We start from the raw sequence: 27,523 nt of genomic DNA, 5'->3' as shown, positions 1-27,523 counted from the left end.
GTGCTTCTTGTGAGTGCAAAGCTTGCGAATAAGTGACTTCACTCAGCGATCGGATACTCCGGAGTTCACGCAGTGAGCGTGTGTTGTGTCAAAGCGTGCCGTGCTGTGCGTGGATGTGTGCGTGATCGGTGTCAAGAAGAAGAAGAAGGAGGACAGAGAGAGCATGAGAGGCAAAAAAATCTCGTAGCGATCGGAGGCATGTGCCGCAATGCGATCTAACGGACCGCGTATCGCAGTGCTGCTAGGCTGGCTGTATGCTGTGAGCATCGTCGTCCGAGAATGTGCGTCCGAACCCGTGTATCTCGAGGTGAAGGAAGGTCTACCGATCGGTACGTCCGTCGGTTTCATACGGGTCCAATCCGGATTTACATACCGATTCAACGATCAGCCCAAGGAATTCGAACTTAACGCCACCAGCGGTGAAATAAAAACGACGGTGGTGCTCGATCGCGAAGCTCTCCAGAACGACCGCATCGACCTGGTGATCTTGTCAAGCCAACCGACCTATCCTGTCGAGGTTAGAATCGTCGTGCTTGACGTCAATGACAACTCTCCCCAGTTCCCCGAGCCGAGCCTTGCGGTCCAGTTGAGCGAGTCCAGCGCCATCAACAAGAAGATTTTCCTCACGACAGCAACAGACCGGGATATCGGCAACAACGGTATTACATCCAAGTACAGAATCGTCGGGGGTAACGAAGATGGCAAATTCGATCTCCGGACCTCAAACGATCCGAATACGTTCTCGGTGGTTTTTTTATACCTCGAGACGGTGGCCACGTTGGATCGAGAGCAGAAAGAATTCTACAGACTCAATATCTCGGCCGAGGACGGGGGAAATCCGCCCATGCACGGTTACCTGATCGTGAACATAACGGTTCTCGACACGAATGACAACCCACCGATTTTCGACCACTCCGCGTACTCCGTGAGCATGAATGAATCGCTTCCAGCCGGACATCGAGTTCTGCAAGTGCACGCCAGCGACGCCGACGCCGGCGATAACGCACGGATTTCCTACTCCCTCGCTGAAAGCAACGCCAAACAAGCGAATCAATTTAGTATAGATCAGCACACCGGCGTAATATCGACCAATTTCGACAATATTATCTGCGGCGCGAATCGTGCCAGCGGCAGTGTGAACAAAAGCTGCGTGCTCACCGTCTACGCACGCGACAACGGCTCCCCCCGGCAAGACGGACGAACTTATGTCACGGTCAACTTGGTCGATACAAACGATCACGACCCTCAAATTACGTTCAGAGTTTTCGGGGAGGCGTCGGTCACCGACGCTACCGTTGATGAGAACGCCGAGAGGAATCAGGTTGTTGCGGCCATATCTGTCGTGGACGGCGACGACGGGCTCAACGGCGAAACGGAATTGAGCCTGTCGGCAGGAAACGACATGAAGCATTTCAGGCTGGACAACGAGCAGACATTCTACACTGTCCGCGTCGACGGAGTTCTCGACCGTGAGAAAGTACCGTGGTACAACTTGACGTTCGTGGCCACTGATAAAGGTACTCCATCTCGATCGACGATTAAATTCCTGATCATTCGGGTGAACGACGTCAACGACCACGAGCCTCAATTCGAGAAGAGCGAGTATTCGGTCGTGCTCAGCGAAACTGTCAATGTGGGCAGCTACGTCGTGGCCGTATCGGCGACCGACGAAGACACCGGCGTGAACGCTCTCGTATTCTACGGCATCGAGTCTGGAAACGATAGGCATTGGTTCGCCATCGACAAGAAGACGGGACTAGTGACGACGGTCGAGATCTTGAATCGTGAAGAGCAGGACTTGGTCGAATTGAAAATTTACGCTCACGACGGTGGTCCGAACAGAAAGTTCGCGTACACGACGCTCAAAATCCACATCCAAGACGAGAACGACGAAGCCCCGGCGTTCGTCATGAACCACCTGAACGTCACGCTGAGCGAGAACGCTACCCCTCACGCTCTTGTTACCCAGATCACCGCCACCGACAACGATCTGGGTCCTAACGGAACGGTTAGCTACGCGTTGCAGTCGTCGGTGAAACTCCAGTACGGGGACATGTTCGAAATCGATCCGCTCTCCGGCCGAATCACAACCGCGATGGCTCTCGATCGGGAACGGTGCGCCTTCTATCAGCTCACCGTTATCGCCAAGGACAACGGTCAGCCGTCGCTATCGTCCACGGTGAACGTTAGCGTCCACGTTGCGGATGTGAACGACAACAGACCGATATTGTATCCGAGCATCTATTTCCATCAAGTTCGAAGCGGGATCAAGCCCGGAGCTTTTTCAACGAGGGTCTACGCCTCAGACGCGGACGAGGGGGTGAACGCGAGAATCGTTTTCAGCATCGTCAACGGTGCGGAGGACCGTTTCAAAATCAACGACGCCACGGGCGAGATCCTGAACACCAGAGTCCTCGACACGAGACAGCAAGCTCGTTATGAGATAACGGTTTCCGCCACAAACAAGGAGCCCCTGGATGGCCTGCTGGAAGGAAAGGCCACGAGCACGGCCATGGTCGTCGTTTTCGTGCGAGACGCAGCGTTCCGAGAATCGCAAGCGGAGGGGAATTATTCGTTCAAGATCTCAGAAAGCTCAGGAGATCATGGTAATCGGCGAGCGGTTGGAAGTCTTAGAAAACTCGACGGAGCCAAATACTCGATCGTGAACGGGGACCCCTTCTCCTACTTCAGCATCGACCCCCTTCAGGCGGTGATCTACACGACGGACGTTGCGATAGATCGCGAGAAGATGCCGTCGACGAACTTGACCGTCGTTGCGAACACCCTTTACAACTTCACCACCTACAACGTAGCCGTGGAAATAACCGATATCAACGATAACGCGCCGTATTTCGAACGACCGTTCGTGACGATTCGGATACCCGAATCGTTCGCCATCGGTCTCGACGTTTTCGTATCGCAGGCCAACGATTTAGACGAGGGTCCGAACGCTCAAATTCTCTATTCGTTAGAAGATCCCGAGGATTTGTTCTTCATCGATGAGCATGTAGGCGTCGTCCGTCTGAAACGCTCTCTCCGGGGACAGCAAGCCGGGCGCACGATACCCATCGAAATCACAGCGAGAAACCCGACCGTAGGCGACGACGGTGGTGGAGGTGGCGAGCTCAGTGCAAGCCAGCTGCTCTTCATCGAAATCGAAGACGTCAACGATCACACGCCGTTCTTCGACCATACGAGCTACGAAATCAGTTTGGCGGAGCTCACCCCGGTGAACGAAAGATTCTTCTCGCTCTACGCCGCCGATGACGACGTGGGGGAGAACGGTCAAGTAACGTACTCGATAACCGGAGGGAACGAGGAACAGAAGTTCGGAATTTTCCCCGACGGACAAATGTTCGTCAAGGAAGCTCTCGATCACGAACATCACGATTTTTACGTGCTCGTCGTCACCGCACGCGATAACGGCGCACGACCGAGGAGTTCCAGCGTTCCACTCACCATCCACATCATCGACGATAACGACAACGTTCCGCGTTTCGTCCCTAACGGCAACCTGGTGTTCTCCATTGTCGAAAATCAAGAGCCCGACAGCTTCGTTGGGATCCTCGTAGCCGAAGACGCCGACTCGGGTCGGAACGCAGAGCTCACCTACGCGTTGAGCAGCGATCAGACCGATTTCGCCGTGGATCCGAGATCGGGAGTCATCAGAAGTCTGAAGAGTTTCGACAGAGAAAAACTTGTCGAGACCATGAGCCACGACTATATCACCGTTGAGGCCTCGGTGTCGGACAACGGTAATCCGCGACTCAAAAGCGAGACGCGCATTGTCGTCCACGTGCTGGACGAGAACGACAACCCACCGGTGTTCTCTAGGAAAGTCTACAAGTCTCCGATCTCTGAATCTACGCCTGCGAACACGCAGATCGCGAGGGTCAGTGCCACGGATCCAGATGACGGTCCGAACGGTATGATCGTGTACACCATCCCGGACACGGACGTGGTGACGATCGACAGCGTGTCGGGCCAGATTTCCCTGAGCAAAACTTTAGATCGGGAAACTGTCACCGAATACAGTCTCACGGTGATCGCCTCCGATGCTGCGCCGATGGCCTCGAGGCGCTTCGCGGTCGCTACGCTGAACCTCATCATTTTGGACGAGAACGACAATTTTCCCGTCTTCAATGCGTCCACCCACGAATCGAAGGAAATTCCGGAAGACACCGAAATCGGAGCGGAGATCTATCAATTTTCCGCCGAAGACATGGATCTCGGACTCAACGGTGAGGTTTCGTATTCGATTTCCGCCGGGAACATCAGGGACGCATTCAGGATCGACGCGATCACCGGTGTCCTCCGAGTGAATAAGGCGCTGGACTTCGAGCAGAAATCCTCGTACGCCCTGAATATCACGGCCGCGGACGGGGGCTCGCCGAGCCTGTCGACGAGCATCGTTTTCCAGCTCAAGCTCACGGACGTCAACGACAACGCTCCCGTGTTCCCGAACGGGGCCATCGTACGCACGGTCAGAGAGGGAATAGCCTCGGACACGATGGTGGCTAGCGTCGTGGCGACCGACCGCGACCTCAAGCAGAACTCGAAGATTTCGTACTCCTTGACGGGGCAGGTTCCGCACACCGAGCCTTTCCATTTCCGCATCAAAGCCGAAACAGGTCAGATTTACACGGCCAGGGAGATCGACCGGGAGTTCACTGATACCTACAAACTGACCATCACAGCCACCGACCATGGAGAGCCCGCTCTGACCTCAGAGAAGGCTCTGACCCTGGTCATCGAAGACGTGAACGATAACGCCCCGAGCTTCATCTCGGTGGGAACGGCGGTACTGCCAGTGCCGGCAAACCGCAGCCACAGTATCATGGCGGTCACTGCGACAGATCCCGATGCGGGAACTAACGGTCAGGTCAGCTACGAGCTCGTTGGAGGTATCCACCATCTCTTCGACCTGGATCGAATGACGGGGGAGATTCTCCTCAAGCAAAATCTGCTCCCGACTTCGCAGTTCGACGTCAGTTATCAATTGAAGATTCGAGCTTTCGACGAGGCTCCAATATCCCAGAGACGCAGCTCCGAGACACGGGTCGTAATAATTACATCTGCTGGTGAATCGTCTGATATTCGCTTCGAGAAAAGTCAATACTCCGGATCGATAGGCGAAAACGAGCCCGCGGGGACATCTGTTCTGTCGGTTCGCGCTGTGGGTCGGGCAGATTCCGAACTGGAATATTACGTTACTGCCGTGTCGGCGGGCAGCAGTCCCCAGGGTCGCAAGTTCGTTGTAGATATCAAGACCGGTGTCATCGAGACGGCTACACCGTTAGATAGAGAGCTACAGCCGGAACCCTACGAGGTCATCATTTACGCCACGGATCGAAACGCTAGAACACCAATGACTGCGAAAACGAAGGTGAGTCGAGCTGAACCCGCCCTTTCCCCCCTACCCTGTCGTCCTAGTCTTCCTGGACCCACGGGGACGAATTCAGCAGGTCATTCGGTCGCCACTATCGGAGGCGATGTCTCCTCGGACGACTGGAAGCTGGGTTTCAGGGGGAACTATTGAGCTCAACTATCCCCACGGATTCCGGTCATTCCAATCTGCACATTGCAGGCCATCATCCGCGTCTCGGATCGGAACGACACGCCTCCCAGATTCACGGGAGTGCCGTACGCGATACGAATTTCTGAGGATGCCGCGACCTCCACCACCATACTGACGGTCCACGCCGAGGATCCCGATCTCCAGGGCTCCGTGAAATACGAGCTCGTGTCGTCGAAGGACAGAAGTGCATTCCAAGGGTGAGTCCGTCGAAACCGTCCTGTTGCTCGTGAACTTCCAAGCTCGATGTTCCGCAGCCATTCGCGAGTTTTCGCGAAGACCCAAACGCTCCCCATGCGGGAATCGCGGATACGACACTCGTGGCAGACTCGTCCCGCCTGCCGCAGCTCGCGCCGGAAAACGTTTCAATAGTTTTCCTCGTCCAGGTTTCAGATCGATACCATGAGAGGTCATATCGTACTCGTCGAACAGCTTGATCGAGAACTAGCCGCCCAGCACCAATTGACCGTGCGTGTTTCCGACGGCGTCCAGAGCTGCGAAACGAACGTTGATATCACCGTTCTCGACACCAACGACAACAGTCCTGTCTTCAGGTAGGGACGAACAACGCAAACAGTCGCCGAATCGTCGGCGCGGTGTCTCTGATCGAAGTACTATATTGAAACAACAATCCAATGCTTCCAGCCACAGCATGTTCTCGTTCGATATACCCGAAGACACTCCTCGAGGTCACAAGATCGGAAGCGTTCGTGCCACGGACGCTGACATCGGGCAGAACGGCCAGGTGTCCTACTCTGTTCTGTCTGATTGGGGAAACGATCTGTTCTCGCTCAATCCACAAACCGGAGTATTCACCCTGACTTCGAACCTCGACTACGAGCAGGTAGGTTTGCTCGTGTTTTCCTTTTGTTTCTCCCGAACGAGCAAGAACGGTCGTTTTGGCGGATTCTGTGAAACGGATGCGATTATGCTTCAATCTCCCGGGATCTCATGATATCGCTGGCTGACTGACTGAGCTCGAGCCGCATTCCTGCATGCCGATATGCGGGGCCGGTCAGGTACGCGATGGGCTCGTCTAATCGTGAGAGAAGAAGACTGCTTCCGAGAACCCCGATCGAGAGTTTTGAGGATTCATGTAGCAGGTACATGGGTAGATGGTGGAGGGGGGGGGGAGGACGGTGGACGATTGTACAACTCTGACGTTCTGTTTCATCTCAATCTGACAGGTTTACTTGTTCGTAGTGTAAGTCGAAAAGCATCTACACGAGTTAGATAATAGGCGTGAGCGATTTCAGCTGCGAGAGGTCCGCTGATGAATGTGAACTCATGGAGCAACTGATCAGAGGAGCAGCCCCTCGATGCGGGCTGCTGTCTGGCTCGCTGGCGAAGTGTCTATCCATCTCGAGCGAGCGAGCAAGGGAGCGACAGACCGACCGATTGCCGCCTCTCATTTGCCCGTTCGGTTCCTTGTGCTTTTTCAGCAGCTCCGTGTCGACGCTTGATGCTCGACCGACGGAGCGAGCGACCGGCTGTCCGGTCGGCTAAACGGCAGAGCGCTTTTCTGGCTCTCTGGCTGCTGCTACCTGGCGGCTGGCTGACGGTTGAGAAGCTCGGAGCAACGACACCGTCGAGTCTTTATCGGTCCACATAAGCGCGCGGTGTCGCTTTGTTAGTCACTGTTGTTTATACGGAGGGGTCGATTGTGAAGCGCTTCTGTTGCCGTTCCGACGACAACTAACACTTAGAACGCGTGCTCAATTGCGTGAGCAATTATTATCGAATCGCAGATCCGAGATGGGATCAAGGGGTCGTACAGATCGAAAACCTGCCTCGCTCGAGTCTGGAATGGCACAACGATGGGCGGCAGCGTCAGAGCTGGACTCTGGAAGACGGATCCCTATCAAGCTGGAATAGAAGTCGAGCGAGCACCGCTCGCCCCGACGGCTCATTAGTTACACCTTTTTTTTCTCGGACGCGACTCGCAACCGAACACAATGATATAAACACGCTGTTGGCTTTTGGTGGAGTCTCGCGTTTTCTGCGACGACGTACAGAATTTCAAAAAGATTCTCGCACCGCCTCCTCGGCTTGGGAGCGGCCGGCGACGTTTCTTGCGGCAGGCGGTGTCTTACCGAAAAACTGGTTCTCCCAATCTCGCTTTCTTCAGCGAGGCTTGATTATAATTATGTCACCGACGCATGCTGCTCCGCAGAATGTTCTGACAATGAGTCAACCGGTCCGAGAAACAATATACATATTCCACATCCGCTGGAATCAGAGTGTAGAGCCAGGCCTTCAACACCGAAAGCACTCAATTGTAATGTCATGATATAATGTGTTCTTCGTAGAACCTGATTAGCTAATATTCACGCTGGTCGGACCATTTAGGATCGCCGAGACGCTGGTCACTGCAAGACACAGTCGGAAATTTCGCTGATTAAATTTGATTTCGTTTGCCTGATTTCAGTACCAACACTACATATTCGTCGTGTCAGCCCAAGACGCAGGAGTACCCAGTCTGTCCAGCACTGTGACGGTCTACATGAACGTCATAGATTTCAATGATAACTCGCCGGTCTTCGATCCACTTTCGTACACTGCCGAAGTGCGCGAGGACGCTCCCCTCAACACCACCGTGCTATCTGTGCACGCTTCGGATCTCGATTCAGGCAGGTTCCCTCATTGAAGTCCCGTGCTTTGCCGAGTTCGGTGTTCTCTGACAGATCGCTTCTTTCGACGATCGGAATCGAGACAGGATCTGTGAATTCCCTTTCGACAGCTCATCGATTTCCTTCTGCTTGGCAGGTCCGAACGGGGAGATATCCTATACGATCCTCGAAGGAGACGACGATCAACAATTCAGAATCTCTGAAAACGGAAGAATCATCACTACACGCGCGCTGGACCGAGAAACGAGGTCCCATTACAATCTGATCGTCTCCGCCGAAGGTGTGTGCCCACTAACGGGTTCGGATGAATTTGTTCAACGGGAGGGAGGAGACAGATTCATCGGAAACTCGAAGCGATCACTTACGACGGACCCGTTCTGTTTTCCAGACCGCGCAGCTAACCCGAGACAACGACTATCATCAATAGCACAAGTTTCCATTGTGATCCAAGACGTGAACGATATCACACCGCATTTCGTTTCGCCAAACACGAGCTCAATCGTTGAGAACGCCCCCTTGAACACGATAATCATGGCGGTCAAAGCCGTCGATGGTGACGAGGGTCGGAACTCGCACATCGAGTACTCGTTCGCCTCGAGATCGGAGTCCCTGTTCTCCATCGGACCCGTCGACGGCCTGTTACGCGTGAACAGCGAGCTTGACCGCGAGCTCAAATCAGAATATCAGATTATCGTCGTCGCCAAAGATCGAGGCAAACCACCGCTTTCGGCAACCACCACCATCATAGTTCACGTCCTGGACGAGAACGACAACAGTCCAGTTTTCGAGCAGCGGCAGTACGAAGCTGTAATGAGCGAAAATTCTCCAGTCGAGAAGTCCGTCATCAAGGTGTCTGCCACGGATTTCGACGTCGGGCCGAGCGGACTCATACGTTACAGTATCGTCGCCGGTGATCCGAACCACGATTTTTCCATCGATGAAGAGACCGGCGTCATCCGAGTCCACAAGCAAGTCGATTACGAACGAAAAAACCGTTACGTCATTACCGTTCAGGCCGAAGACAGCTCGACCGAAGCACGTCACGACACGTGCATGATCTCGATCACGCTCAAAGACGTAAACGATAACCCTCCGACCTTCTTGGACAATCCCTACGAGGCTTCCATCGTCGAAAACGCGATCATTCCGTCCGGCGGGGGATTGCTCATTACGCAGATGCAGGCCGTCGATGTAGACGCCGACTCGAATCGGAACATATATTATCGACTTCTGGACGGGGATAAGGCGCTCTTCCGCGTCAACAGCTCGAACGGAAACGTCTACGCCATGCGGAGCTTGGACCGCGAGCAGCAGTCCGAGTACACTGCCACGGTTCTGGCCATCGATTCAGGGACCCCGCGATTGACCGGTACGGGGACGTTGATCCTCTCGGTTAGCGACCGCAACGACAACGCACCGGTATTCGAGAAGCCGTTCTATGAGATTCATGTTTCGGAGAATCTGCCCGCCGACACATTCATTGCAAAAATCACAGCAACCGACAGCGACCAAGGCCTGAACGCTCTGTTGAGGTGAGCCTGCGCAGATTTGAAATTCTTCCGGACCCCGGATACCTCTGCTAGCAGGGAATTTCAAGGATGTGCGTATCTCACGCGAAGCGACCCATTGACTGATATCCCCCCGCAGGTACACTTTGAAAGAACCATCAGGCTGGTTCGAACTGGATCCTCAAACAGGTGTTCTGATCGCGAAACGGAGTTTCGATCGAGAAAAGCATGCTTCGTTCGATCTAGAAGTCAACTGCACCGATTCCGGTCTGGCCATCAAAAAATGGACGGCTGTGAGCGTTCGGGTTCTGATCGATGACGTCAACGACAACGCCCCCGAATTCCACAGGAGCATTTACTCGATCAAAGTCGATGAGACAGGGGTTGAAGGTAAGCGCTGAATAGCGATCTTTGTTGTTGCTTGGAGGAAATCGGGGGAAAATCCAAAACTTGCAATCGCGATACCTTAGCCTCCGGGATCTCTTGACAACTGAATCGAGGGTTCGAAATTCCCCCTCCTTCCCCGAGTAGAGGGGGATGGTGGGGGTTCCGAGGTCTAGCGAGTGAAGAGGGTATGCCGTCCCGGTAGGGCTGTCGTATGGGTATCTTCGATCTAAGATTTTTTCTCGTAGGTGGCTTCGTATTCGGGGGTCAGGCCCACGATGCGGATATCGGACTGAACAGTATGGTCGAATACTCGCTCTCCGGTCCAGATGTCGACTTCTTCGTCGTAGAGCCCACCACGGGCGTTGTGAAACAACGCAAGCCTTGGATGGCGGACCGGCAGAGCCCGTACGAATTCCGTCTCATCGCATCCGATAAAGGTCAACCACCGATGTCATCCAACGCCATTTTACGCGTGAGAGTCGAGAGACACGTGGACTTCCCTGAAATCCAGGGGGGAAAGCAGCAGTTCGTGCTGCCTGAAGACACGTCCCCAGGACTTCTCCTGACAACTATCAGAGCGAAGTCTTCCCTATACTCGACGATAAATTACAGGTGCGGTACTCGTACTCCGACCGTTTCCGTTGGCGTTGAATTTCCGAATCTGCTTCAGAGCTCGCTCAATCCGTAATGTCGCTTGTTCCAGGATCGGTGGTGGAAATCTCGGAGACGTTTTCGGAGTGAACGCCTCGACCGGAGCTGTGTTCGTGGCTAAAAAATTGGACTACGAGACTGTGAAAGAATACAGCCTCTGGATCCAGGCGGAGAACATCAATTCCAAATTATCGGCGGCAACCGAGCTTCAGGTTCGAGTACAGGATGTGAACGACAACTCACCGATGTGCTCTCAAGCTGTTTTCAACGTCACGGTCATGGAGGAACAAGCACCCCCGGAGTTCGTCGCTCAGGTCCACGCGACCGACGCGGACGAAGGAACGAACGGAGATGTGTTCTACCAGTTCGAGAGCGTCGCCGAAACGTCCCTGTTCTCGATCGAGTCGGACACCGGCAAAGTTTTCACCCGATCGAAGCTCGATAGGGAAACGATGTCGAGGTATCGTCTCATCGTCCAGGCCGTCGACCGAGGATTTCCCGCCAACACGGGAACTTGCACAGTGATGGTCGAAGTCGCCGATAAAAACGACAACAGCCCTCGTTTCACGCGACTGTTCAGCGCCAACGTGTCCGAGGACGCGACCATCGGAACTTTCGTGATCCAGATGACGAGCATCGACAGCGATATCGGTCAGAACGCCATTGCGACCTATTCTCTGAACGAGAATCCTGGCGGGAAATTCGCGATCGATCCCGTGTCCGGGAACGTCACGGTGGCCGGGAGCTTGGACAGGGAGCTCAAGGACGAGTACAACCTCAAAGTGACGGTTTTCGACGGAGCCTGGAAGAAAGACACGCCTCTCACAATAACCGTGACCGACGTCAACGACAACAGCCCTCAATTCGGTAAAACGGAATACACGTTCTACCTCGCCGAGAAACAAGTGATCCAGAGCTACGTCGGCCTGATCCAAGCGATCGATCGCGACAAGGAAGGGAGAAATTCGAGAATATCGTATTTCCTCAAAAGGCCCTCTGAATCGTTCCACGTCGATTCCATGTCGGGAAACATAACGACGAAGAGGACGTTCACCTATCGGAAGAGCAGGCGGGGACTTTCGCCGGAAAACATTCACACTCTTCAAATCGTCGCCACCGATTACGGAAAACCCGCGCTGACGGGTGAGACCACCGTAATCGTAAACATCATGGACAGCAATAGCAACGCCCCCGTTTTCGTGGAGAAATCGTATTTCGTACCCGTGCCGGAGAGCTTGTCAGTGGGGACGTCTCTGATTCAGGTTGAAGCCACTTCCAAAGACGAGCACCTCGATGCTGAAGTGCAATTTCACGTTGCGGGAGGCAACGGAACGGATCTCATCGAGTTGGATGCGCACACCGGCTGGATAACTCTAGCGAAAGCGGTACGGGACCGATTCGGAGACGTCTTCGAGATCGAACTCGCTGCGAGCGACAGTAGAGCGCCTCTCAAGCGAAGCTTTGTCACGGTCACGATCAGAATCACTCAAGAGAACAAAAATGCGCCGAGTTTCTCCTCGGCGAGCTACCAGATCTCCGTTGCCGAAAACGAACCCGTCGGCAACGAGCTCCTCACGATCCAGGCTTCAGATCCGGACGAGGGCGTGAACGGTCAGTTGGCGTTCTCGATTGAAGCCAACGGAAATTTTGCCATCGACAAGCACAGCGGAATCGTCACGCTGAACGAGAGCTTGGATTTCGAGACGGCTCAGGGATACAGTCTCAAGGTCGCTGTTCGTGACCTCGCATTCAACTCTTTCAGCGCATTCGTCACGCTGACGGTCGTGGTGACCGATGTCAACGATTGCGCCCCGAGGTTCAGCGCGAACGAATTCCACGCTTACATTCACGAGAACGAACCCGTCGATACCGAAATATCGAAACTCGAAGCCACGGACGAGGACTCGCCGAGGAATCGAATAATTCGTTATTCCCTGCTCGGTCCCCAGTCGCGCCTGTTCGCAATCGACGACGTGAGTGGCGTGCTCGTCTCGAAAGCGATTTTCGATTTCGAGCAACAAGCGGCCTTCGAGCTCGAAGTTGTTGCGAGCAATCCGGGGACCGTACAGTTCACGTCGACAAAACTCACGGTTCACGTTCTCGGCAGGAACGAGTTCTACCCGAAATTCACACAGCGCATCTTCGAGTTCCAAGCGAGCGAATCCGACCCCGTCGGGAAATTCGTTGGGAACATCACAGCAATCGACGAGGATGCCGGGGAAGACGGCGTGGTGCTCTACTTCCTGGTGGGGGCGAACAACGAGCGCGGCTTCAAAGTCGACACGCGCACAGGCGCCATCTCTGTGGCCCGGAAGCCCGACCGCGAGAACGAGGCTCGCGTTGTCCTTACCGCCATAGCGAAGAACGGCGGAAGTATTCGCGGCAACGACACCGATGAGGCTCAGGTTGTGATCCTGATCCAAGATGGAAACGATCCGCCTGTGTTCTCAAAGTCTCTCTACGAGGTCAAAGTACCCGAAGACGTGGACCTCGACCATTACGTCGTGACGGTGTCCGCCACCGACAGGGACGTCCGACCGAGCAACAATCAGTTCGTGTACGCGATCCTCGACGGAAACATCAACAGAGCATTCACGATCGATCCGAACACCGGCGATCTGCACACGGCCTCGAACTTGGACCGGGAGTCCATGTCGCATTACAACCTCACGGTGGGAGCCATCGACAACGGGATCCCCAGTCAGACGGGTCAGACCACGGTTTTGGTGACGATCGCCGACGTCAATGACAACGCGCCCTATTTCGAGAATACGGAGATCGTTGGCTACATCGCCGAAAACGAGCCGCCGTACACCTCGGTCATGGTGCTCAGTGCCAAGGACAAGGACGCGCCGCCGAACACCGGACCTTTCGCGTATTTTCTGGTCGGTGGCGTTCACAAGAACCGTTTCGAGCTCGACCGACACAGCGGAGTGCTGAGGAGCGTCGAGTCCCTCGACAGAGAATCGAATCCTCAGATGGATCTGATCGTCGAGGTCCACGATAACGGTTCGCCGATGCACAAATCCCGCACAAAAATCACGATAAACGTCACGGACAAAAACGATAATCCATCGTCGCCGCGGAACGTGACTGTCATCGTGTGGACGCTGAACGGGGTTTTCCCGGGCGGGAAAATAGCCGACGTACAGCCGTTGGACATCGATAGCGTCGGAGACTTCAACTGTAGGATCCAATCGGGAGACACGTCAGTCTTCAGCCTACCGAGACGTTGTTCCCTGCACAGTCGTCGGTCGGAGCATCCTGAGAACTACCACCTCGTCGTGAGAGGAAACGACGGACGTCACCAGGAAGTCCTCTCGACGGTTATGGTTCAGTTTCGTTCGTTCGACAACTCGACCCTAAAACAATCGATCACGCTCCTGTGGCCAAACTCGACCGCGGACGAATTTCTTTCCGCTCACTATGAGGACTTCATGGAGACCGTCAGCCAGGCAACGAGCTACATGGGAGCTCCGGCGGCCTTCAGCATTTCCGAGTCGGAAGGCTCCGTTCAGATCAGCGTGGCCGTTCAGAAACGCCCGGGGGTCTATGCTTCGCCGAGCGAAGTGAGGAACGCATTCCAGAAATCCTCGTCTTCGAACAGCCTATTCGATCTGATCATCGGTTACGATCCTTGCGAGAGCAAACCGTGTCTCAACGGGGCGCATTGTCAATCGGAATTGGAGCAGGGTGGTCAGTTCCGTTTCAGCAACTCCGACTCGTTGATCATCACGTCTCCGAACATTTTACGCGTGGCGAAATGCACCTGTCCCCTCGGATACTACGGAAAATACTGTGAATCTCAACGTGATCCCTGTTCCCCGAACCCGTGCTCACCGGAAGCGACCTGCCACCACGACCAGAAGAACGGTTTCTATTGCTCCTGTCCGCCGCATCTGCTCGGCAGACTCTGTGAGCTGCAGAACACGGACAGCTGCAACGCTTTTCCGTGCAGGAACGGAGGATCGTGCGAAAATTCGCCGAGCGGAGGCTTTTTCTGCCTCTGCAAGCCGGGTTTCAAAGGCACATTCTGCGAGCATCGGAGCGACAGCTGTAGACCGAACCGTTGCCTGAACGGAGGAGTGTGTCTCGCGGATAAATCCGCCTACCAGTGCAAATGCAAACTCAATTATTACGGGAAACACTGCGAGAGAACAACTTACGGCTTCCATCCGTACTCGTTCATGGAATTCCCCACGCTCAGGTCGAGTACCAACGACATTTCGATCGTTTTCGCCACGAGCAAACGGAACGCCCTGCTCGCCTACAACTATGGATCTCAAAGCGGTGGTCGGAGCGACTTCATTTCTCTGGAGCTCGTCGAAGGGAAACCGAAGTTCAGCTTCGGAGGCTCCCGCACCGCGATCAGTTACGTGACACTGAACACTGTGGTCGCTGACGGCCAGTGGCACAAGATCACCGTTTTCCGTAACGGAAAGACCGCCTCGCTATCGGTCGTGGATTGCGTCGGCTACGGCGAAATCTGCGAGGAGTGCTCTCACAGCAACTCTACGTGTTCCGCTTCGGTGTTGGGACATGCAGGTAAATTATACAATTATTGAACTCCATGATTCTCCACGGGATCTCCCCTTGAGATCCTGGAATACGGCTCGCGAGGTCGAAGGAAGTTCCGCATTCATGTAGAACCCCGAGAGACTCCAGAGCGGCGAGTGACGAAAAACTTCATCTCATCGATGTCGAATCCTTTTCCAGGCACCCTAGGTTTCAACAACAACCCTCTATACATCGGTGGCGTCCCATATGTAGAAGCAATCCTGGAACGACCATCCCAGCTCTCGTCGGACGATTTCGTTGGCTGTGTCCACTCGGTCTCGATAAACGGCAAATCTCTCGACCTGGAGTCACCCTTGAAGTCCCAATTCATCTCCGACATGTGTCCCCGTGAGAGCGACGTCTGCGCTTCGAAATGTGGCGGCGGGGAATGCATCGATGAATGGTTTTCTTCTTCGTGCGTCTGTCCGAACGGAATGATTGCCCCCGACTGCCAACTCGAAAGTTCGTCGGTGTTTGCGATAGCTGGAGAGGCCTTCCTTGAACTGGTTCCGAAGGAGAAACAGAGAAGGTGAGCAGTTGCAAAAGAAGAGAGGGCCTACAACTCCGGTCCGGAACTCGGGGCCTACAAATTCATCTCGAAAAAAAATTCCAAAAACACCGGTACGAATAGTCGAACGATAATAATCATCAGCGACTTTTCCCAGGACGATTCTACAACATCAGATATACCGTTCGGTGTCTCACAGTCAGAAAACATCAGTTGAACCCGAGCCGGTCAAGAGCATGGCGTTCTCGTTCCGAACAAAGTCAACGAATGGTCTATTGATGCTGTCCACCACTGAGGCCGACTTCACCAAGTTGGAACTCTCCAACGGACGCTTGACCTACCACTCACAATACAAAGGTGGGACAGACTTCATGGCTGAGAGGAAATTTCCCTCAAAATTCTACAATTAGCTAGAAGGCCCTTAGAGGAGTTTCGAGCTCCGGACGTTCATCAACGATATCTCTTTGATCTTACTCCGCAGGCGACCGAATGATTTCCGTCGATCTCGAGACCTCATGCGCAGACGGCCAGTGGCACACGGTCACTCTGATTCGGTACCACGAGCCCCGACCGTGGGTCAGCATGACGCTCGACGAGCGTACCGTCGACATCCGTCTCGCGCCCGAAGCCCACGGGATCCACGACTTCATCGATCCCTTCCTGACGAAAATGTGGCTCGGGGGTTACGCCTCGAGCGCCTACAACGCCATCGTGGGGAACACGCCGACGTTCTTCGGTTGCATCCAAGGGATCAGCGTCAACCGTGAGGTGCAGTCGATGAACTCGACCCGACCCACGTACTTCGAGGTCATCGCGCGCGGCGAAATCCTGAATGGCTGTTCCGAAACCACGATGGGCGCCGCTTTCGGCGCAAGATATCCTCTGAACATCGGGATAATCGTTGTGATAGTGTTTTTCGCAACGCTGATCTGCGGATTATTCGCCAGTTACACGTTCTTCAAACAATGTAAATCCGTCGAGGGTTCTCAGAAGTCCGAGCATAAGATCTCGAATACCTACGTTTCGCCTTCGTCCGCGAGAGACAACAACAACCAGGATGTGAGTGCGCAGGAAGTCGTCACGTCCACCCCATCGAGACCGGAAAATGCGGGTCTCCAGCCAAAAAAGCAAAGATCCCTATGGCCCCCGTCCGATGGCGGGGCACTTCTGAACAGTTTCCAGGACTTCGATTCCCGGGAAAAGACCGACCACGAGAGCGGTCGGGAGGTCTACCAGTCACGTCTGCCGGCCTACAACATACAAGCGGGCTCCGAAGCTCCGGAATGCTACGACTTCGAGAACGCGTCGAGCATCGCCCCTTCGGACATCGACATAGTCTACCACTACAAGGCGTACCGGGATGCGACGGGTGCTGTACGCGACCGACGGAATAAACCTCCGCTGCCGTACCAGAACCGTTTGAGTCCTCCGGCGAGCAACGCAATTCCCAATTTGCAGTCAAGACAGCTACCCCACAACGTCCTAGCGCAAAGTCTGAGTCCCCTCGCAAATATCCGGAACAGTCCATCCCAGGTGCTCCAGAACACTCCGTTGGCGAGACTGAGCCCGTCTAGCGAGGTCTCTCAGCCTCTGCCCCGGATTCTCACCCTGCGAGACATTTCCGGCAAACCGATCCAGAACGCTCTGTTGGCGAGCTCGTCGAAGAACCTCGACCCCATGGCGATTTCCGACAGAAGTTTAGGATCGCCGGTGAGCTCAAGCCATATAGCGTCGAGCAAAGACCTGGAGTCTCCGGCGCTACAGAGCGCAACGCTCTCGGCTGCTGCGCAGCTGAACAAACTCAACGGCACGCCGACTGCTGAGATCGAACTAGGATTGACGCAGGACGAGATAGAGAGATTGGATTTTAGGAGAAATTCGAGTTTGGTGCGAGCGTTGGATGCCGTCCAGTCGGACACCGATGACGACATCGACGACAGGAACGACGCGGGAGCCGACGACGACATCGGCCCGAAATCGGTCGATCACGAGCTGGAAACCAACACGGACGGGAGGGACGACGACTCCAGCGCCGACGAATCCGAAAACGAGAGCTTCACCTGTTCCGAGTTCGAATTCGGGCACAACTACGAAAAAATCAAATGTCCCCCAAAGCCCCGCAAACAGCCCGCTCCGAATCCCGCCCAGAGCGAATACGCTCTCAAACAAGTCGCCAAGCAAGCCTACAACGCCTACGAGGTCCCGCCGCCCGATCCTCCCGGTGCGGCGCCCTTGAACTGGAACCTCATGAACTCGTGGGCTCATCAGCGGCCGGCCGTCGTGAAAGCAGCGCCTCGAGCGATTCATTCCCGGCAGAACTCTCGCGACTCGAACCTGTCTCTGCATTCCGCTGCTAGTCGTTCCATTCACTCCAGGCAGAATTCTCGGGATTCGAGCGCTCGAACTTCGCTGCACGGTAGCCTCCACAACATCGTATCGCATTCGCGACAGCATTCGCGGGATTCGGCGTACTCGATGCACGCATCGAATCACCAACCGGCGACGAACAACACCAACGAGGAATACGTTTAGATACGAATGCGCGAGCAATCTGTGAATATCTACCAGTTGTGTGTACATAGAGGTGGAATCAAAACAAAAAGTGCCATCGATGGATATTGGCTCAGATAATTCAATAATTGTACATAATTTTGTGAAATATACCTGAGTATACGTTTTAGAGGTGACGACAGAAGTTGAATGAGTGCCATTCTGAGTTGCTTGGAGAAATCTGCGAGATGTCATTGTCGCACGATCAGATAATGATGTCCAGTCAAGGCCTATTCCTGGATATTTATTTCCAATAATAAATGCGCAACTTCTCCAGACCCTTGGAGTTTCGCCTCTTACTCACTCAGCATAGGCTATCGGGGGAAGGGGGTCAGATATTCGACCGATATGACTGACAGATATTTGAGAACCCGGCTCGATACCCGAGCCGGATTTTTCTACAGAGGCGATCGACGAACAACTACCATTTAACGTGGATCGTAGTCGCTGCGCACTCCGGAATCATCTACGTATTTGACATCTCGAATAGAGAAACCTTAGGTGAGCTTCATCAGCATCAGCACTGTTGGATTCCAGAGTGAGCCCGCTTGGTCATTCCTGCCGGCAGCAATGCTTCGAGTGTCCGTGCTTCGGATCGATGATTCCCCTGCGGACACCACCGTGGTCGGGGAAGATCTCCACCATCCACGTGATCGAGCCCCCTTGGGTTACAGCTCCGGTGTGAGTTCCGAGATGAAGAATCTCGGCCCCCCGGAATGCCCTGCTTCATCGATTATTATTTATTCATCGGGGTCTGATTGTGAGAAGCTTCTCAATACATTCAATCCCATGCCTCTCTCCACGAGGGATCATTTCTGATAGATCTGGCGGCGTGACTCGGACCGGTTTATCAGACCGAATGTCTCCCGAACGAAAAGTTTCATCATATACGCTGCCGCGGAGCCGATGTTAGACCAGTGGGGTAGTCATTCATTGATGAGACTCAACGATCCGATCAAAGCGTCGCAGCTAGTTCCGGAGCTTTTTCTCTGAGTTTCAGTGCGCCGCCATCAGAGGGCTCCTCTTCTCGGGGGCTTCTCGAGTTCTGCGAAGCGAGCCCTTCGCCAGACAGAATGCTTAAAGCACGGCGGGTATTGGTTGACAATGAAAATCGATATGAGATCCACGGCGCGCCAGAGGCCAACTTGAAACTGGATGTCGGAATCGGAACTGGGGAAACGTGAAACCGTGGGAAACACCCGAGTTCCCGGATCAAAGACTCGATCGCGCCGTCGAGTAGACTGGATCGAAACGCTCCTCGCGAGACGTCGGTGGAATTCCCTCCGGCAAACGAGGTCTGTGTTCGGCCATCGGGAATTCTCCTCCGAATTCATTGGAGTACTGTCTCGGAGCATGGGGATTATCGACGCACTAGACAGGTGCGGTGCTCGACGGAAGGAGAGTGGAAGATACTCAGCAGAGGAAAGGAACGGAATCACAATGGACATGAGTTTTATTTATGTTAGAGATTGCAGAAAGGTGACTGCTCTCTTTAGTGAACATAATCGAACCGAAATACCTCAGCATCTAAATGTGTACCTAGATTATCCATGGGAGATGAACGGCGTGCTTGCTGTAAAAGACATATTCCAAGAGGAAAGCGTTCGTGCACAGAAACTTCGCTAATCCTCATGCTGGCTCAACATTATAAGGTCTGCGCTTGCTACAAACGACATACTCGTCGTGATTTTTACAAAATATTCTCGTTGTTGTCATTCTCGCTCCGGCATCTAAATTAAGTAGGCCTTTCCAGGTCTCACGGACGCAAACGATCGTACGCATCCCATGGAGCCCGTCGGACTTGATCGTCCAGCGCGAATCTCTCGTTGGAAGCGAGATATCGGCTGGTCTCGTACTGAGTTGCGTTCGAGGGGGGTGGGGGGGACCTTCGGAAGTAATCGTCCCGTCTGTAGAATCCATCCGAGGTGGAGCCTGTCGAATACGAGGGATCGTCGTTCGAAGCTCTGGATCGCTTGGTGTGCCAACCTTGGAAATAGAGATCGGAACGATTTTCACGTGCAGGGAACGTCTCAGAGTTTGTCGGATACCCGCTCTGGTAGGATCTCTCGGGCGCCTGGAACGTCTCGGGGAAAACGGCCTTCCGTTTCACAGGAGACTTCGCTACTCCTCCCGCCCCGGCTCCCACCGGTGGAGGTACTCCCCCAACTCCCGCTGCCCCACCTCGGGATTTTCTAGGATGTTTCGGCTTATTCAGATTTCTTGCTTTCGCTTTGCCATTGCTAGCCCCGCCGTTTTTCAGCGGAGCGGATGGAGCGCCGGCTCCGCCACCAGGGATCGAATGGCCAGCTTTGAGGAGGACCTGCCTAGCGATTTTTTGCTGTTTCCTCAATTGCTGCTCTTGGAGATTGGCTTCGTGCTTGGATTTCCGAGCGATTCTGTTTTTCTCCTTCTTCTCCCGAGTTTCGAGCATCGCCTTGGACGAAGCCTCGATACCTTCGAGCTCTTTCTGGGTGAACTGGAGCCTGTCGTTCAGAATTTTTCTGAGAGACTCGCTGACGAGTTTGCTCCCTTTCGGGGTCCACATGGCTTCGTTGAGCTCCATGGTGCCATCTCTGCGAGAGATGTAGCGCAAATCGACGAGACGTATCGGACATTTCTCGTTGGTCTTCTCGTCGATTTCGCTGATCCACTTAGTGACGTATTCATTGATTTCACGAGCCTCGGCATTGTGAGCGGACTCGGGCAGAGTGCACCAATTGACCGAGAGCGCTCGCTCGTGCTTCTGGAGCTCGTTCAACGATGCCACGAGTTTCTCCAGGTAGGTCTTCCTATCGTAATCCTCTAGCGTGGTGTCGCGCAGGCCACCGAACCAGAGGATGTGGAAGTTCCGCCCCGGAACCTTGTCGTTCGACAGACTGTCGACCGCGTTGCGAGTCATCTCGAGTACGCCGACATCGGGCTTCGTGCGACTGAAAAACCGCGGGATGCGGCCCAGTTGCTCATAGATAAAATGGGGCGCTTTGCGTAGCTTCCCAAACAGATAGTCTCCCACCAGCATAACGTGGGGACGGGCGTCCGGCGGGCTTGTCTCTTCGGCTTTGCCGGCACTCTTCGGAGGGCGATCGTTGCCGGCAGCACCGCCGTCGCCGCCGTCGCTTCGGTGATTGTGGTTGTCGGTTTCGCCGGCGACGCCTTCGATATCTGATCGAGCTTTGTCGACGATGCCGATCCCGTTGAGCAATTGGCTTTCACTGTCCTTCAGTCGCAGCTTGAGCTTCTCTACCTGAGCTTCGAGATCCTCGATTCGGCCGTCTTTGACGGATAGCAAATTCCGGAACTCAGCCAACTTCGAACGGTACATGCAAACATCGCAGGCATCGCTCGAAGCGGCTTGCTCCTGATCGGCCGCCTGATAACAACCGTCACAGAGACTCAGTCCCTTCAGGCCCTCGCTCTCCATCGTGACAAGTGACGATCAATCGAACTCGATTGCGTATTCTCCGAATATCCGGAGAGCAATCAGGGGGGATTCGCTCCTCCCGATGAGCCACGTAGATGTCGTGTGCAGGACGGCCACTCAAGAATGTACAGCGAGATCAAACTAGCATCAACAACGTGTTTCTGACTATTCACACCCTGATACGCACTGTATCAACGGTTTTTCTTTCCACTTTTGAACACACGGCAGCGAGAGCGCTGATCCGCTCGACCAGAGAGCAACAACTAAAGTGTGCCTCCTCGTCGAGAGAGCAGACCCGTGTGTGCGGTGTCTCGGTGTCTTCTGCTCACGCACCTCACATCATCACACACACAGGCCAAGAGGGGGTCTCTGCAATCGAACGAGTCAATCAGTATGAGCGATTTTGCGCGACACCAAATCGTGTTCCCCCATGAGTCCATGCTACAATATGCTCGGGATCGCGTTCGCTCCTAAATCTTCCGAGTTCACGGGATCGCCCGCACGGGATTCGAGCGGGGACCATATCGAGAAGGATTTGTAGCAGACGACGGGGAGAGTAAACAGAGAGGAATTTAGAATGGTGACGATGATCTTTGGCGGAAACTCCAGGGACTCCGTTCGCTTCTAGTTTCTTCAATATGCGGCTCAATATCGCTCTCGGGCGAGGCGGACTTCCGACTCGTACGTACCGTCGTTTCGGCGCCCATGCGGAGAGCAGTCTTCGCGATTGATCGAAATTAGAGATTCCGCTTTTTCGGGAGCGGGACTCATCAGTCCCCTTCTCGATTTCGGTTCGGTAGACCCTTCCGAATGATTCGTGATTATCCAAATCGAGCACCGCTGTAGCGGAGCATGGAGTGAGAGCTCTCGAAACGCTCAGGAGGAAGGGACCTTCCTTGATACACGGGTCATCATCTAGATTTCAATTCTCGAACAAACAAAGGAACTTGAGTTTTTGAAATATATCCCCGATATCGACAGCATCGGATCCGGCTCGAATTTCGGCTTCACAATAAACATCGCTCTCCGTGCAGGGCTTCTTCGGGTTCATGTCATCCTCGAAAAGGATACTCATTGATGATCACTCTCACTCTGGCACTGCTCGGTCCTCGAGAGAATCGACCCACAATTTGGTATGCATATTGTACCCGTGTGCTCTCCACGTTCAGCTCAGACGCGAGGATTCTTGGGAATGGTAAGTCAAGAATCTCGAGACTCATCCTGAGAGACACGGGAATTCGCCGGAGTTCGAAGGAGAAACTCTTCAGTAGAAAGCCGTAGAACTTAGGCGCGTTGTACCCTAGCCACGGAATGCATGTTTATTCTCAGCACAACAATCAGATGAACAGTGCGATTCAGAATTATTCAGCATCCGCGAGTCGGAAGTCGGAAGTCGAGACAGGCTTTCCCGAGGACTATCCGACTCTGATGACTCCGGATGATGCGGAGGAGGGAAATGTACACGCCGCTGAAGGTATCTCACGGAATGACACAAAGCATCGAGGATCCATTCAACTCCACTGAATCTTCGTGACTAGAGGAATCGTTCCAATTCGTCTCCCGTCGTCCTTCCATGCTCAACTTTTGTTCCTTCGAAGTATATCGTTCTTTTTGCTTTCGAGAGTCAGTGTATCGAATTCCGATAAATCCAGCGTCGACTTATTCCCCGCAGGAGACGACCAGTCGCCCCAGTTATCGTCCCAATTCGTAGAGCTCTGCTTTGAAGTCGAGTTGTTGCCACTGACGGACCAACTCTCGGTCTTCGACCAGCTGTTCGTCGGACTCGTCGGACTCATGAGCGTCTGAGTGTCGATGTTGTAATTCGGTTGGAAGGACTGTTGTTGTTGCCTTTGCTGCGTCTGTTGTCGGGGCCGGAGATTATTTGTTTTATTCTGGAGACTAATCATGTTCGAATTGATGAGGGAAGACGTCAGATCCTTCGCAGCGGTCTTGCTGTTTTGAGCGGCGAATCTGGACTCCGATTGAGGTTTCGCCTGAAGCCCCAAGTCGGGCGTCAGAGGCGCTTGATTCACTAGCATGCTCATGGCGTCCTCTTGTTGCACCATTCGTTGTTTGTCTTCGAGGGAAAGAGTTTTGTTGCTCACTACTTTCGACCGGCTTGTCGGATTAGTATCGGACGAGAGTTCCGCAAACAACTCATCGGCGTTCGGGGAATTGATAGGCGAAGTGGCTGAGCTGTTCGCTTGGTCTTCTCTCGAGGTATCCGTTTGCTCGAGTTTGGTTCTATGTTCATTCTCGACTTGAGCGAGCATTTCTTTGATGAGTGAGACCACTTGGTTGAATTGACTCAAATTCAACGAGCCCTCTATGACGAGCGGAACGAGGAACGGGATAACTTTACATGCCAGAATTTCCTTAGTGATGCCTAACTTGGAGTGGTGGAGCGCAACCTTATAAATGCCGATGATGGCCATCAACACCGCCGAATCTCTCGATTTGATTTCGGGCAGCCACGCGATGACGTCGTCGAGCGCCACCCACTTATCGAGATGCTCCAAGATCTTGCCCAAACACACGAGACATTTCACTCTCGTCGAAGTCAAACTCGTCACAACGCAGAGCTTCTTCACTTTCGGCAACAAACTATTCTTCATCGAGCCGTACTCCACCAAGTGGCAAAAGTCAGGCAGCGTGCCCAGGCAGAGCTCCTGAATTTGTTGAGAGTTGCATTCCAGGGAACGGTAGACCATTGGTAACAAGTGATCCCGAACCGCTTCGGGCGGACATTTCGAGATTAGGAGGTCCATTTTTTGAAGGAGCAAGTACATTATGTGTACCGGTTGGGTGTAGGTGAAAACTCGCTGCATATCAGGGAGAATCGAAGCAACGAATTCCTCTTTGGTGGTCATTTCGATAATTAGAAGCACGCTGGGTAGGATGAAGGGAACCATTTCGGGATTGACGTACTCGGCAGCCAGACAGGGCAAAACCCGGTACAAGCTCATTCGCTTCGGTAGCTTCTCGATGACGGGTGGTAATCCTTTGAATATGTATGATTTCGCTACCTGAAATCACCAGACAGAGAATGGAAATTGGTTTATGTAACTCCCTCGAGACGGAATTCATCAATGGGGAGTGTCCTCATCGGCTCGAAAAACATCGGTCGACCGTATAGATCAGGAAGAGATTTCGTAATTCTCCAGAAAATCGAGGACGTCACGGAATTTCGATCGAGGATTCGGAATTAGAGTATCGAATGAGCGTGAGCGGAAGGATGAAAGTATAATATTGAACCCACCTTGTCTAGCTGATAGAGATTATCCAGATCTCTCAGAGTCTTCACTCCAATGTCCTCGAGATACGGTAGTTTGAGGAATTCGTGGGCATCGGGACGGAGTTTCGAGTTGTAACTCAGCAGCAGCCTCACGTGGTCCTGGGCGCCTTTCGGTAGGCCTTGAAGTTTGCTCTTCGGGAAAGTTTTCATCTGATCCAGACAAGCTTTGAGCGTCTGGAAGTTGTTTCTCGTCGAATACGGCGTACTTCCATTCGAGTGAACGCTGAACACAAGCACACCGAGGGAATACATATCGCTGCTCGGTGTACACGAGTGATCGTTCGCGCATTCTGGAGCAATAAAATCATAGTTGGGCTGGCAAGCTTGCGGGGACGTCGTGTCGAAGTCGTACCGAGCGTTGTCTCCGGTCAACGTGACGCACAAATCGAAGCCGGCGAGCTTCCAAGCTCCCTTCTTGTTTATTACGATCATCTCCGGACAAATGTTCCCGTGTACTCGTTTCGCTTGGTGCAGGAATGCAAGAGCCTCGGCGACCTGAGCGAGACCGTATTTGATTTCCACTTCGTGTAGCTTATACTCTTTCACGGCCTCCGGCAGATCCACAGACGGCGATCCCGGTCGATCACATTTCACGACATTAGCCAACGAACAGAAACACGCTTCTGTCGCAAAGGCGAAGGCCTCTCGAGATTCTTCCAGGGGATGAGACACTGTTAGCACCGCCGGATGACGCAGACGGGTCAATTGAGCCACTCCTTGCTTCAGAAAATTCAGAACGTAATCCCGCTCCGACTTCGAGTACCTGTCGAGAAATATTTCACTTCCATTTCACAGCTGTCAGAACGAGTTCACCGCGAACGGGACGAATACGCTCAGCAGAATTAGCAAAAAACGAATTCGACCAACGCACCTGTCCAGCGACTTCTTCTCGAGGAGGAACACGCAAGCCTCTTCTCGAGTGGATCTTTTGATCGCATCGAACATCTTCCAATGCAACCCGGGACCGTAGGAGCCGAGGTAGCTCCCGATCTCATATTGTCCACTGAGTGGGTTCCCGGTCAGAACCGATGACAAGTTGGACACTGTATCGACGACAGTGGATTTGATGCGACTGAGGTAATCCATGGCTCCGATGGATAACTGGAATGTTTCGAGGGCTTTCACAAACATCTCTAGCTTTGAGGAGCATGAGCGGATACTACACCGAATCCTTCGACGAACAAATCTCGGATCGATAGTTCAATTCCAGAACTACAGAGATCTGTTGGATTCCCAGAAGATGACTGTCACCACGCCGGATTTCGGTTGGCACAGTCTCGAGGAGGAGTTCAGAGTTCACTCAAGAGAGACATCTGCTCGAGTTTCGAGCCAGCTGGAAGTGGGATCTGATTCTTAAAGTGGAAATCGTCCGTGAGAGTACTCACATCTTATCGAATCCACGGAATACGGCTCCTCCGATATCTGACTAGATGAGACGTATCGAATCTTAATGTCACAGTATAAGACAGACAGCTATCATATGGGAGGTTGGCGATAGACTCGCATGTCTGTGAACGGGCAACCGTGTCCGTGAGGGAGACGAAGGATCAGTTGAGCGGATGATGTCCGATGGCTAAGGAATCACGAGAAAAAAATATCTGAGCACACCGTCTCGAGTCCCGAGAGAATGGCAACGAAAATAGATGAAAGTGGCAGTAATCACCACCCAGACAGAGGAATAGAAAACGCTGATGTTCATGATCTCTGCCGAACGTTGGTGAGGTCTAGAGGCGATCGAAGCCAGAGGAGAGCCCACATGCTGACGACGAAGGAGTCGAAATAATCCTCCACAAGACCCGAAATCCACCGCGATCGATGCCGCCAGGCTCCTGTGGGGGGGACGGGCTCTCTCCTGCGGAGAGACTTCTTCCGAGCCTCGAACGCCTTGATGGTTTCCGATGAAAATACGAAGAAAAGCTGCGGGTTTCGGGGGCTACAATCCTGCGTCTACCGATTCAAAATATTCCAGTCGAGTGAGGGTTCCTTGAATTTTCCTCGGGAAAAACACAAACTCAAATCTGTACCGAACGTGTCCCTCACGCAGCTGAGGCTTGAGCCGAATCATCGGAGCATTCGTTCGACCGCGTTGTTCCTTTCAGCTTATTCCATCGTCAATTCTTTCATGTGTCGCGACGAGCTCCCAAAATGCTCTCCAGCTGATCGAAACGCGTTTCCAGAGAGTTGTTGCCACCGAGAGTTATTGCTCCATCTGCGGTACTCCGGAAGGCCGCACAAGGGTCCCCCATCAAGTCAGAGTGCTGGCCTCGATTGAGAAGAGACTCTTCGTCCTAAGAGATGACCTGATCCAGTACGAGACACCTGACTTCGTTGAAAAGCTCTTCGGAAAAAGAGTTCGCCCAGCTCTGACTAACGTCAGAGACTATCTGCGTCATGGGGAGAGTGCGAGTAATTGCTGCCAGAGGGAGTCACATTGGGTCCAG

At 53.5% G+C, this 27,523-nt stretch overlaps 2 protein-coding genes across 2 annotated transcripts; one reads left to right on the top strand and one right to left on the bottom strand.

Moving 5' to 3' along the window:
• Window positions 1–208: 208 nt before the first annotated feature.
• Window positions 209–18,348, top strand: ft (cadherin-related tumor suppressor fat). The gene is given in 13 exon segments (XM_029111511.1): window positions 209–5,386; window positions 5,588–5,779; window positions 5,903–6,129; window positions 6,221–6,419; window positions 8,004–8,205; window positions 8,342–8,485; window positions 8,594–9,737; window positions 9,853–10,103; window positions 10,346–10,712; window positions 10,804–15,296; window positions 15,468–15,929; window positions 16,030–16,173; window positions 16,298–18,348. Coding segments are annotated over 13 exon segments (15,054 nt in total).
• A 4,878-nt stretch (window positions 18,349–23,226) lies between these two features.
• LOC100904513 (SCY1-like protein 2) lies at window positions 23,227–26,724 on the bottom strand. The gene is made up of 4 exons (XM_003743450.2): window positions 26,468–26,724; window positions 25,954–26,183; window positions 25,047–25,845; window positions 23,227–24,813 (listed from the first exon to the last, which is right to left on the bottom strand). Exons 2-4 carry the CDS (start codon window positions 26,166–26,168, stop codon window positions 23,365–23,367), a joined length of 2,463 nt encoding a protein of 820 aa, XP_003743498.1. The 5' UTR covers window positions 26,169–26,183; window positions 26,468–26,724; the 3' UTR covers window positions 23,227–23,364.
• Between the last annotated feature and the right edge of the window lie 799 nt (window positions 26,725–27,523).

This window comes from Galendromus occidentalis, unplaced genomic scaffold (genome assembly GCF_000255335.2).
Source record: "Galendromus occidentalis unplaced genomic scaffold, Mocc_1.1 scf7180000077446, whole genome shotgun sequence".
Lineage (NCBI taxonomy): Eukaryota > Metazoa > Arthropoda > Arachnida > Mesostigmata > Phytoseiidae > Galendromus > Galendromus occidentalis.
The sequence above is the reverse complement of the archived record's forward strand: the minus strand, read 5'-3'. Positions and strand labels throughout refer to the sequence as shown.

Excerpts from the sequence above, each read along its gene's own strand:
- LOC100904513 (XM_003743450.2), bottom strand. The coding sequence starts at position 26,168 with ATGGATTACCTCAGTCGCATCAAATCCACTGTCGTCGATACAGTGTCC. Across the intron at positions 25,846-25,953 it reads GAGAAGAAGTCGCTGGACAG|GTACTCGAAGTCGGAGCGGG; the intron begins GTGCGTTGGTCG and ends ATTTCTCGACAG. Across the intron at positions 24,814-25,046 it reads ATCTCTATCAGCTAGACAAG|GTAGCGAAATCATACATATT; the intron begins GTGGGTTCAATA and ends TGGTGATTTCAG.